At 41.2% G+C, this 13,377-nt stretch overlaps 1 protein-coding gene and 1 long non-coding RNA gene across 2 annotated transcripts; one reads left to right on the top strand and one right to left on the bottom strand.

Moving 5' to 3' along the window:
- Positions 1 to 757: 757 nt before the first annotated feature.
- Positions 758 to 1,864, bottom strand: LOC131218244 (uncharacterized). The gene is made up of 3 exons (XR_009157580.1): positions 1,811 to 1,864; positions 1,526 to 1,599; positions 758 to 1,248 (listed from the first exon to the last, which is right to left on the bottom strand). It is a non-coding gene; the product is annotated as an uncharacterized LOC131218244 (long non-coding RNA).
- Positions 1,865 to 9,834: 7,970 nt separating this feature from the next.
- On the top strand, positions 9,835 to 13,152 carry LOC131218601 (cytochrome P450 CYP82D47-like). The gene is made up of 2 exons (XM_058213235.1): positions 9,835 to 10,802; positions 12,384 to 13,152. The coding sequence occupies exons 1-2, from the start codon at positions 9,861 to 9,863 to the stop codon at positions 13,005 to 13,007; spliced, it is 1,566 nt and encodes a 521-aa protein (XP_058069218.1). The 5' UTR covers positions 9,835 to 9,860; the 3' UTR covers positions 13,008 to 13,152.
- The last annotated feature ends 225 nt before the right edge of the window (positions 13,153 to 13,377 follow it).

Genomic DNA, 13,377 nt, shown 5'->3' with positions numbered 1-13,377 from the left:
TGGTTGGGTTAAAATCAATGTGGACGACTCTGCTTTAGGTAATCCTGGGCAATCAGAAGGTGGTGGGATATGCAGAGATGAAAACGGTGATTTTCTGTTTGCATTCTCAGCTAGTTACGGGGTGGGTTCTAACGTTAATGCCGAACTGAGGGCCATTACTAACGGAATGGAACAATGCCTGTTGAAAGGCTACCAGAATGTGATGGTGGAGTCTGATTCCCTGCTAGTTGTGAAGATTCTGACGGGGTCTATCGTTCCTAGCTGGAAGTGGAATTATTGGATGGCTAGGATTGCTAGGTTCAAGGAGAAAGGGCAATTTCAATTTTGTCATATTTATAGGGAAGGGAATACAGTTGCTGACGGATTGGCGCGGTTGGGTAGTGCCCAGGATTCTTCCATTGCCTTTTCTGCCATCCATGATCTCCCACCCAAGGTTAGAGGTAGCATTTTTCTGGACAAGGTTGGCTTGGGTGCTCTGAGAGAGGTTGCTAGAAAGGAAGTTCGGAGCACATCGTGATGTCTTACGGTTTTAATTTTCATTTTCTTGGGGTGTTTTGTATATTTGTTGTGGCTCCCTGTGCAGTCTTGTTTTGGTTTCCTTGTTGTTATACGATAGGTGGGGTTAATACCTTTTTGTCTGACCCGCCTGAAATGCTGTGTATCCTGGTTTATGAATGAATTGTGGTGGATCAATTATCCACCTTTCTCAAAAAAAAGAAGAAGGTAGATAACTGCCAATTTGATAATCCTAACAAGATTCATGTGTTGAAGTTTTACAATCACCAAAACCTCATTTTTGAATTTTTCATTCCCTTGCCCAAAATTCTTGGAAAGCCTTTTCCCTACTATTTCCTAACCATTCATCAGCTTACCCTGAAAGTAACCATCCAGCAAATTTGGGTTTTAATTACAATCAAGAAGCACATAAATCCATCCATTCTTAAAATGATCATATAATAGCAAATTTGGCAGTGAAAGTGGCAAAAAAAAAAAAAAATGTAGTTCAAAATGTTTGCTAGTGTACAAAAAAAAATCTAATATCATAGAAGGGCAATGTGTACAAAATCAGACTAAAAAACAAGTATCATGTTGAAGTTTGAAAATGACCTTTGCTCACCAGATGTTTGATCAACTCTTTGAGAAGCTTCTGACATTTCGGGTAATAAACAAACCGTACTTTAATGGTTTTGCTGGCCATGTTTCATAAAACACACTCCAAGTATGAAGCTCCTCCGAAGTGAAGTCATCCTAGTGCATTTAAAAATGGGGGCAGAATTATCAGTTTTGTAATCCAAACCTAATGCCATAAAGTTCTTATGGAGCCTTACATTTTCATCAAAATAAGACCAAGTTAATAAAACAAAAAGGAGAAACTAGAACGAAATCAGAGCTTTTAAAAAGGGTTTCATCTTAAGAAATTTGAAACAGGCCTATTATGAAAAGAGAGATTGCATTTCTCCATTTCAAATGGATGGAATTCCTCAAAGGCCCATTTACGAAAAGAACAGTTATCTATGGATGTTACCATATTTTCTTGGCATAACTTTTGCAAGTTTCCTTGTTTTGTTGTTGTAAGGAATATATATTCTCCTTTGAGCCCTAACAATAACAACACAAGCCCCATGAAAATTCTAGAAAGAAAATAGAAATCAAAGAAATAATGCTCTTAATAGAGCTCCAAACTTTTCATCTGCATTTGTCAATGCATATATAGGATAAAGGTCTACAAGTTGATTGCTATCAACACTACTAGGCATATAGGTGGCATTATTTTTCTACAAAAAAGGAAATCAATGAAAAACATACATACCCAAGAGCATGGCATCCACCATTAAAAACAGTATGGGAAAGTAGACCCATGAGCTTGATTTTTCTCTCAACCAGGAAAAACTGGCATATACATAAGAGGATGAAGCCAGACAATAAAAAAAATACCAATTTAAAATGCTACTAGCAAAGCAGAATGTAAAAATACCAATCACTTTCATAGAGAATGACAACATCTGCAGTGGCAAGGTTGATATCCAGAGCCTACGAATCAGCCTGATCCAAATCTTAAATGGGCCGTAAGACAGTGCATTGAGATGAACGTCCACCGTTGATTAGGTGGGGGGGACCCACTATAATTTTGCATGTTTAGTTATGCAAAGTAGCTTGAACCATTCACTTTACTATGATGGTTTTAACAACTTTCATCATTATGAAGTTTTTAATTTGAAATTCTCAGATTTTGAAATGATTGAATCGCACTCTAGGCAATCAAATTCCTCTCAGGAATTTCATCAAACACCCCACGTTCATACCCAATCTCTTCAGATTTCGCATATAAATTCAACAACCCAGTTTGCACGAATGGGTTTGAGTCGAGCCTGTTGAGGAAAACATGCGAATGGATTTGCAGGCCTTCTTTAAGTTTTTTGAAGACCCGTGTTATTTGCCTGATCTAGTTTCTTAGTTTAAAAAAAAAGGAAGAAGCCTAATTACTCCATAGAAACCACCACTAGAAATGTGAAATATCCATAGAAACCTCCTCTAAAAGTAGAAAATGTGAAACCTAAGCAAAAAATATAAACAACACACCCAAATCTACTGATTTGAAAAGAACCTCAACTAAATAGCCTTAGAACTCCCGAGAAAGAAGCAAAATCGTCAGAAAATAAACAAAACTCATGTTAGAATTTCCAAAACAGAATGAAATCCTCTCCTTAAATCATCACAAACAGAGATCGAAGAAATTATGGCCGAAAATGATAAAATAACAAAAGAGAGTGAAAATTACTTTTTGAGATCTGCTAGAGAGAGAGAGAGAGAGAGAGAGAGAGAGAGAGAGAGAGAGAGAGAGACGTTTCACTTCTCAGTGCAGACGCCGCACCAGATCCAGCATTTGAGAGGAAATTGGATGGACGATGACAACCACAAAACCAAACAAAAGGGAGGATAGAGAAACTTTCGAGCCCGGGAATGGGGTTTTTTCCAAGGAGTGGAGAGAAATGAATCGTTTCGTGAGAGGGGGAAAAGAAAAAGGCAGCATGGTTTCTGCATTTTTACCTGTTATAGTCTTGCTACGGTTTTAGACCGCAGCTAAAAGCCTTCTGGACCGTAGTTATTGCACTATCCTTCGTAGCCCCTCCACGTACGCACGTTTGATGGGTTTTGGACGGACGGTCATGTCAAGGGCTTTGTGGGGTCCATCGTGATGCATTTGATATATCCACTCTGTCCATTAATTTTGTAATTTTTTTTATACGGAATGACCCCAAAATCTAGGCAAATCGAAGGTCCAATAGAACCAAACCATCAATCAATGGTAGGTATTAATCTCCACTATTTCCTGCCGTGTGGTCCACTTAAGTTTTCAATCAACTTCCTTTTTTGGGCTCTTGCCCTAACATTCTCTTTCAAAACGGATAGACGTATTAGATGAAGCACACACATTTTAATGGGCCTCGTAGAATCCCTTATGGGGCTATCCCAAGTTGTATGAATGTGTGGAGGGATTAGCTTTTAGCTGCGGTTTAGGCATTTTTAGATACAATTTTAAGTCACAGCAATATAGCTACGGTCCATGTTCGTAGCTAAAAACCAGCATAGTCCGTAGCCTTCAATCGTTTTTTGGTAGTTAAGCTGTTCATGACTACATGAAGAAGGCCTTAGGGCAACTCCTTGTTCGTGGCGATGATTCGCCTTCGATAGGCTTTGAAATTCGCACTTGTTCTAATCATGAGGCGATGATGGCAGTGAATTGCATAATCATACTTGAGGATGTTGGATCCAATATGATGATATCAATGACATGATCCTCCAACACCCTGGACGAGGCGTCGATCGGGTAGATCAGACAGATTGAAAATTCAGGATGAAAGTCGATCTTTCTAGCTTCAACGACCAACTCTACATTGAGGACTTCTTCGATTGACTGCTTGAAGTCGAGTGCTTCTTTGACTACCTGGACATTCCTGAAGAGAAGAAAGTTAAACTTGTGGCTTATAAGTTGTAGGGCAGAGCTTTGTGATGCAGAGAGGGATGTAATGAGGTCAATCACCGTCTTCCTCAAGAGATATCTACTCTAAATCCACAAAGCTCTGTAGACTCCTCACAGAGCTCCCTCGAATCCACAAGGGATAAAAGTGAAAATAATTTCTAATAAATTCAAAAATAAATTAATTAATGATTAAAAAAATGAAATTACAACCCTTTAATAATGAGCTCAAACTTAGGACAAAGTTTTAGACTCAAACACCCTAAAAATGTGACTTAATATAAATAGTTAACTTACTATTTATAGACAGTCTCCATTCTTGTTAGATTTCATAGTGTTTGGCCAAAAATAGTAAGTGTCCAATTTGGCCTAACTACGTTATTCTCCTAGCTTTTCCAAGCCCTTTTCATGGTGGGCATAACTCCTACAACTCATAGGATCAAAAGTTGTACTCAAACTAAAACTTACTATTTATAGTAAAAATTAAATTAAATGGGACTTTTGACCACCAATATGATGGAATCATGCAAATCTGGCATGGGGCAATCCAATGTAGTGGGTTGGTTGGCTAAAGTAGCTTCTCCTATCTCAAAATCATGTATGATATGTCGAAAAAATCATCTTAGTTTAGGAGATACAACTATTTTAAGGTTCTGACAGTCCAGATCATTTTCACCTTTCATCAGGCCTTCTCTAGTCCAGTGTCTGCGACATGCTCTACATCAGATCCCTCCACTTAAAAAAAATCGACCTTGAGTTCTCGACCAGCTTCTGTTCATGATACTCGGTCAGGTTCGTAACATTGAAAGTATGTGATATCTTCATCTCATTCAGAAGATCAACAATGTAAGTGTTCTTATTGATCTTTTGGAGGATCGGTACTAGTCCAATCTTCTTGTTCTTTAACTTTTTGTAGGTCTCGGTCATAAATCTTTCCTTGCGCAGATGCATTATAACATGGTCACCTACCTTAAACATCTTTTGCCGCCAATGCTTGTCTGCTTGTACATTATACTTGTCATTCGAAGCTTGCAACTTAGCTTGCACATCCGCATGAATGCCCACTATTTGGTCCTCCATATGTTCTGCTGCAATGCTTATGCCGGGGAGCTTAGGTAAAGAGACCAAGTCAAGTATGTGGTGGGACACTCGACCATAAATAATTAGGAATGAGGACTTTCATGTTAAGTGGTTCACCATATTGTTGATATAAGGTCAAATCCCAATGCTTTGGTTTATCACCTGAAATATACCAGAGGAGGTTTTCCAATGTATGATTCACAACTTTAGTATGTCCATCGGTCTATAGGTGGTAGACACTGTTGAACTGAAGTCGTGTACCGAATCGATTCCACAAAGTCTATCAAAAGTGAGTAATTAACTTCGTGTCATGGTTATAAGTAATGATCTTGGGAACCCCGTGTAGCAGCATGACCTCTTTGAAGAATAGATTCACACGTGTGTTACATTGGGGGTCTTCTTACATATGATAAAGTGCGCCATCTTTAATAAATGATCTACCACCACAAACACTGAATCCATGTCGTGCTATGTTTATAGGAAACTAAGCACAGAGTCCATATATAAGTCGTCCCAAGGGTGGTCAAGCACATGTAACGTGGTGTAGAGGCTCGTATTCCAAGATTGCCCCTTAAAGGTCTGATAAAAATGACAACACTGCACCTTTTTACCTACGTCACGTACTAATTACGGCGAATTATATCGTTCCTCAACAAGAGCACGCATCTTTGCTCACCCAAGGTGTCCACCAAGGTTACCTTCATGTAACTTTTGCATAATCTACTCCCTTAGAGAACTTTGGGGGATGCACAATTGATTTCCTTTGAAGAGAAAATCATCTTGCATATGTAGGTCGCTGAGATGACCCTCTTGGCACCTTAGTCATGCATCATTAAAGTCCTCGTCATTGGCATACAACTCCTTGAGATAGTTGAAACTGACTACCTCATTGCTCATCATAACAACTAATGATACACGACAGCTAAGTACATCAACCACCTTATTCTAAGGTACTGACTTGTGCTTCACAACGAATATAAATTCTTGTAAAAGTATGACCCATCTAACACATACACAATTCACGTTAGCCTTTTTTTTTTTTTTTTTTTTAAGTTATATAGCTTATCACCCCTATCAGTACACACTCCACTGTTAGCCACCCCCACTAGGTGATCGATACCAAGACCTTAGCGTTGAAACGAGGATATCGTCACTTAGTCTACTACATGAGTTATGGATCAGAGTGTTACAATTCATGTTCACCTGACTATAAATAAACTTTAAGGCTTAATAGTCAGTATGTAAAACAAACTCTATATGAATCAGATAATGCTGCCAATGTCACAGTGTTTAAACTACTGCATATAGCTCAAGCTTATACTTGGACCACTTCATTAGAATCATCTACTATACCTATTTCTTGAGCACGGCCATCACCAAAGCTAGGAGGGGGTCCACCATATCATATATGTGAAATCCAATCCGTCCATCAGTTCCGATCACTTATGGTCACCTTAAATGGTAAAATCAGATCCATAGATATTTAGACAGGCCACGTCAATGCGGAACAATGTCAAATTGTCCAAAAATCTTTATGTTCAAGCGCTGTGGCTGTCTTCATCCTTGTAATTCACAACTTATGAACAGATATGATGAAAGATAAACCCCATGGTGGCCTGACACACAAACTAGCCGTCCCGGTTGTTCCTGTGGCGTGGCCCACCTTATTTTTGGATCTGGCAATTGTCCGCGCCCTTGGTTAGCACTGAGGACCTCACGTGATGACGTAGTAGATGTCACACAGACAGCATTGTGGGTCCATTTGGTGTTTTAAGCGCACCATAACATAACTCAAGTGGATGATTGATGATTGTGACAGGCTGGTTGCGTAGGTTATAATAATGAATATCATAATAATAACGGGGCGAGAGTTTCCTCACTACCGTGAAGAGCACGTACAACGAAGCTCTGTGGGGCCCACCGTGATGTCTGTGTGACATCGATTGCATCGGTTGAGTCAGCTCATGTTAGGGGGCGTTAGCCAAAATATCAGGATATCCACACATCAAGTGGGCCACACCACAGATGAGGACGCCCGCGATTGAAACCTTTCTCGCGTAATAGCATGAGCTGGAGCTACTGATGGACGGTGTGGATGTCACACGGACACCACGGTAGGGCACAGAGCTTTTCGTTGCACGGGCTCCTTGCAGCAAGCGTGGGGAAATTCGCTTTCGTGGGGAACCGACAATTTTGCATTATCACCGTTCGAATCACTTGTTGAAACTCGAGCGCCACACACGTTTCTGGAACTGGCCACTAACATGCAGAGGTGTGCTAGATCCAATCCACTCATCATATGGGCCCAAAACAGGAGATATCGTTATTAAAAAATCAGGCTGTACAGATAAGCAATTCGCTTATATTTAGTAGATAAATGGATGATAGAAAAAAAAATAGCCAACGCCCATTTTTAACATAAATTATGGTCCATCTGATGGAAATAATCCTAATAATAGGAAAATATATATTTGGGTCGAATATTAACGGCTTTGATCTTCCAAAAAAGTGCCAAATCAACAAGTTCAAGACATGACTGCCAAAAAATTGTATTCGCTCGGATTCACGTTCATATTGATTTTGGCCAGATTAGATGCGACACCGACCCCATCCATACGCTACGTTCCGTACCGTGGGACCCACCCTGATTTATGCATTCTATATCCATGCCGTCCCTCCGTTTTTCCAGATAATTTCGGTGCATGATCCCAAACAAGAAGAATATCTAAATCTCAGGTGGACCATACTATAGGAAAAAGTGGTAATTGAACATTCAACCATTAAAAGTTCCTACGGCCCACCATGATGTTTCCTTAATGTTTATTTGCCGTCCAAACTGTTGAAAAGGTCCCATAAACATTTTATGATGAATAAACAAATATCGGCTTGATCAAAAGCTTTCGTGGCCCATTAGAAGTTGTTAATGGTCAATCTCCAGTTTTTCCTATGGTATTGTCCACCTGAATTTGGTCTACTTTAAATTTCGGATCATGCCTGAAAATGATCTGAAAAACAGATGGACGGCGTGGATATAGAATAAATGAATCAATGTGGGCCCTACAGTAAAGGCCGCGCCGTCTTGGATGGGGCCGGGGTGACACCTAATCCGTTCCCAACAAAAATAGCGGACCTGATCCAGATGTTTCGCGAGCGAATTTAGTCAGTTAGGGAGAAAAATGAATTCGGTCAGACCGTGACTGTGGGGCCCACCTTGATGCATATTTTGTATATCTATACTGTCCATCCGTATTTTCAGCTCATTTGAGGGCGTAATATCAAAAAATTAAGTAGATCCAAATATCAGATGGACCACGTTACAGGAAACATTGGTGATTGAACATCCACAATTAAAAAACTCCTAGATCCCACAATAATGTTTATTTTATATTCAACCCATCGATAATGTCACATAAACCTGGACGAAGGGAAAACATAAATATCAGCTTGATCCAGAACTTTCATCGCCCACAGCAAGTTTTTAATGGTAAATTGGTACTCCTTCCTGTTGTGTGGTCCATCTGAAATTTCAATGTACTTCATTTTAACTGTTCGCCATAAAATGATCTGGTAAAACGGATGGACGGCGTGGATATACAACACATACATCGGGGTGTGCTCACGGTCAAAGCCTGACCGATTTTTTTTTTTTTTTTAAAGCCTGACCGAACTTGGTAAGACCCGAGCAAACCGAATCCGCCCCTAGATATCTCTTGTCTGCTATGGTTTGCCGTCCCATACTCGGGGCAGATATGGATGCTGGTATGGGAACCGTTAGTGACGTTCCACCAACCGAGAGGGAACCAATAATATTTTGTGCCTGTCCAAATCCCTAACCGGCTATTTTTTATCGTTCATCGTATGCGTGAACGTCACCCATTAATAAATAGAGACCGTCCAAACCGTTTACCATTTCAACGAACATCTTGGATATAGTCTTTCTGAAATCGGATTGAGTATTGAGTTTATCCACGCCATCCATCCGTTTTTTCAGCCCATTCCAGGTGTTGAACCCAAAATTGAAGCATATCCAAATCTCAAGTGGGCCATACCACAGGAAACAGTGTAAATATACCATTGAAACCTCTCTAGGATACAGACTGATGTTTATTTTGTTATCCAACCTGTTCATAATATCACACAGAAACGGATAAAGGAAACTTCTGCTGGCCCCAAGAACTTTTCAAATGTTCAACTCACACGGTTTCATGTGGTGTGGTCCACTTGAGATTTAGAAACTATGAATCACAGCCATTGACAAATATGATCAACTAGATGGACGGTTTAGACACTGCCCACATGCCACATATCAGTTACTCGGTATATATTAAAAAAAAGTCCTTGATGAACTGGGCCTTCACAAAGACCCAGATGGTCCTTAAATAACAATAGACGCTCATGTCCAACTGCCTGGACCTCTAATTCACTGTCCAACAAGAGGATATTTTCATCCTTTGCAAAATCCAACCCACAAATAAAATCCAACCCCACTGTGAGGGTCACATTGTGCAAAAAATCAGGCCAATCCATCCATCAGATCAGTCATAATTGAATATCTATGTTACATAAGCGTCTATCCCTTATTTTCTATGGTGTGGCCCACTTAGTGAGTGGATAAGGCTGATTTTTTTATTACCTCATAGTCAAGATGGGACTAACCTATTGGACGGCTGGATGTCTTGGATATGTGGTATGTTGGAACTTATTCACTGGTTAGATGTTAACTTATGGTGCAACCCGTTGGACATGAGTGTCTCTCGTCCTTAAATTCAAAGGGGTCCATTTTTCGTAATCAATCAGAGCAATGGATCTTCTTTTCCAATCCCAAGCTATTGCTGGACTTCTTGCCTTAGCCTTTCTTTACAGCATATGGGCATGGACAGCTAGGTCTAAGATCAACATCAAGGGTCCACCCGAACCACCGGGTGCCTGGCCCATAATCGGACACCTCCATCTACTAGCAAGTGGGCCCGACCCCTGCCGAACACTTGCCGCATTGGCCGATCGGTATGGACCGGCCTTCGTTCTCCGGCTAGGCGTAAACCTCACCCTTGTGGTGAGCACTTGGGAAGCAGCCAAGGAGTGTTTTACCACCCATGATGTGGTTCTTGCCAACCGTCCATCTAGCGCGGTCGCTGACAACATGGGCTATGACTATGCCATGTTTGGCTTCGCTCCCTACGGGCAATACTGGCGTGAGATCCGCAAGATGGTCACGGTCCAGCTCCTTTCTAACCGACGGCTGGAATTGATCAAGCACATCCAAGTCGACGAGATTAACACGTGTGTTAAAGAACTATATGGACGTTGGGTGGACAACCATGAACGTCCGGTCACCGTTGAAATGTCGAAGACTTTTTTCGATCTTACATTCAATGTGATTGGTAGGATGATTGTGGGGAAGCGATTCTTTGGATATCAAGTGGCCCATGATAACGCTGAGGCGGCACGTGTTCGGGAAGTGATGAAACAGTCATCTTATCTTAATGGGGTGTTTGTTGTGTCTGATGCACTTCCGTTCCTTAAGTGGATGGACCTTCAAGGGCATGTGAGGGCCATGAAGAGGACCGCTAAGGAACTGGACTCGCTGCTTTCGAGGTGGCTAGATGATCATCGACGTAGGATGCGATCCGACGGTGGTGATGACGTAGGGGAGCAGGACTTCATGGATGCAATGCTGACGGTTCTTGAACGTGACCCAATCTCCAGTTATGACACTGATACCATCATCAAGGCCACTACACTAGTACGTTGTTGAATGAAAGATTCTAGTAGGTTTCCTAACGGGCTGGGCTCTGGCCATGCTGAGGTAGGCCCAAGCCCAGTCCGGAAAGTAAAACCTTGGACTGTGCATGGGCCAGCGACGGGTCAAAAGAAAAAGAACCGAGTCCGATTCTGGCCACTCAATTTTTTTATTTTTTGCAAGATCTAGGCTGTTCATTTATTGTTCCCCCGGACAAAAAAGCCCTTGAAACCTCGGGCTGAGTCAGGCTAGGTCAACGGGCTGTTAGACACAGCCCCATCAGAGCTGGATGTACAAGAGGGCCCATTGTTCATGGAAATGGAACATGCGCTTGTTGGGCCCCATGGTGGATGGACCATGACTCAAAAAGCCTATTCTTTGCGAGACCTTTCACGGATCATTTTACATTTGGATATGGACGGTTAAATTTTGAAAGGTAGGAACAATCTATGGAGGGGATTTTTTTAGTCATGGTCCCTCCACCGTGGGGATCAATGGGACTGTAGTCTTGATCACTGAACCATGGACCCACCTGTAAAAGCTGAAATAAATGTGCACGTTGTTTTGGTTATTGGGCAATTAGTTGATACACTGGCAGAGTATCACGATTGATACGCAGGCACTGTTGGATGGCATGCATGTCAGAGATTCCGACAGTTCATGAGTGTACTACCCTGATTTTTGGTACATGACATGTTCAAAATGTGCATTAGCTAATGAATCGATTATTTCAATCATACGTGTGCCATCCAACCATGCGAGCAGGCCACTGTGCTAGCTGTTACGTGGAGCCCCACGTTGTATCAAACCATAGCATTAGACTCGCCATTCGGACTCTCTAACGCAAGAAGGACGTGATGAGGCCGATCATTATCATAGTCTGCCTTAAGGATAACTACTCTCAATCTATGGAGTTTCCCTGGACTTTTTATCCGGATTCCTTGAATCTATTAGAAAAGAAAATAGAAAATAATTTTTAATAATTTAAAATAAATTGATGGATGATAAAAATGAATGTACAACCTCTTAAATAGTAATATCAAATGCAAAAGGAAATTTGGGAATCAAACTCTCTGAAAAATGTACATTATTATAAATAGTAAACTTACTATTTATAGACCATCACGATCTCCCCCAGTCTTCATGACTTTCAGCCAAAAATAGTATCTAATATAGCCTAACCATGTTATTCTCCTAAATAACTCTTAAATTTTAAAGGATCAAGAGTTATTATCGGACTAAAACTTGTTATAAATAATAAAAATGAAATTAAAATGGACTTTGGACCATCAATCTGATGGAATCTCGCAAATCCAGAGTGGGCAACCTGACATGGCAAGGTTGGTTGGTTAAAGTAGCTTCTCTTACACAAAATCATATATGGTACATAGAATTAACTCATTAGAATTTGTAAGATATTCCTGCTTTAGGGTTCTAATGCCCATCGGGCCTTCTCTGATCCATCTTTCTTATGAAAGTGTCCGTGACACGCTCTACATCAAACTTGGTCGGTCCTGAGTCATGTTGCAACTCAAATGAGTTAGTGTAGTCCTCCATTTGCTTAACTTGGAAGTTGTACTGTAGATTCTCATAGCGGCCGGTTCGGACAGTACAGTTGTCACCTTAACGTGGGCCATCTCCTTACTACTGAACAATCGTCACTCGTTAAAGAGGGCCCAAGATGAGCTGGACACCCACGTTGGCCGTGATAGGAATGTGGACGGGTCGGACACCAAGAACCTGATGTACATTCAAGCCATCGTCAAGGAAACGTTGCGCCTGTATCCAGCAGCCCCATTCGGTATACCACACAAGGCCAGTGAAGACTTCACCATCTGTGGCTTCCACGTACCTGCCGGCACTACCGTGATGGTGAACCTATGGAAACTGCAGAGGGACCCACGTGTGTGGTCGGACCCTTGCGAGTTCCAACCAGAGAGATTTCTAACTAGCCATGCAAATGTCGACGTTAGGGGCCAGCATTTCGAGCTGATACCATTTGGGGCCGGTCGCAGATACTGTCCAGGGATCTCACTCGCCCTTCCGGTCTTGCACTTGACGCTCGCGCGTCTGCTTCATGGGTTTGAGCTGGCAACACCATCCGATGCACCGGTCGACATGGCTGAGAAATTGAATATAACGATTAACAAAGCGAACCCGTTGGAAGTGGTCTTGACCCCTCGCCTCCCTCCAAAGCTGTATGAATAGTCTCTATAAATGAGCATGACTCACTTTTGGTACTGTGCTGTGCAAAGGTTGCTTGTTGGGTTTATTGTAGAATTACATTTATAATGCTCCAATTACATTAGGGCAGACAATTAAATCCATTTATATTTAGACTTTTCATTGGGTATGATGCTTGTTTCATTGGTACTTACCATGCGAACATCATACCAATCCAACAATCTTAACCATTCGTATGGTCAGCCTTGATAATTCGGTGGATCCAAACACTCTTACTAATCCACTGGAATCCGCTGAATGCGGATCCCACCATAATAGCTTCTTTTTTATTTTTTTTATTTTTAATGGGGACAACTTAAATTATTATTATTATTATTATTTTTAAAGTACATTC

The sequence above is a fragment of the Magnolia sinica genome, chromosome 11 (assembly GCF_029962835.1).
Source record: "Magnolia sinica isolate HGM2019 chromosome 11, MsV1, whole genome shotgun sequence".
In the NCBI taxonomy this organism is placed as follows: Eukaryota; Viridiplantae; Streptophyta; class Magnoliopsida; order Magnoliales; family Magnoliaceae; genus Magnolia; species Magnolia sinica.
This window is presented reverse-complemented; position numbering and strand designations above follow the sequence as displayed.

Coding starts and splice junctions, on each gene's coding strand:
- LOC131218601 (XM_058213235.1), top strand. CDS start 9,861: ATGGATCTTCTTTTCCAATCCCAAGCTATTGCTGGACTTCTTGCCTTA. Junction 10,803..12,383: donor TCATCAAGGCCACTACACTA/GTACGTTGTTGA, acceptor GTTGTACTGTAG/ATTCTCATAGCGGCCGGTTC.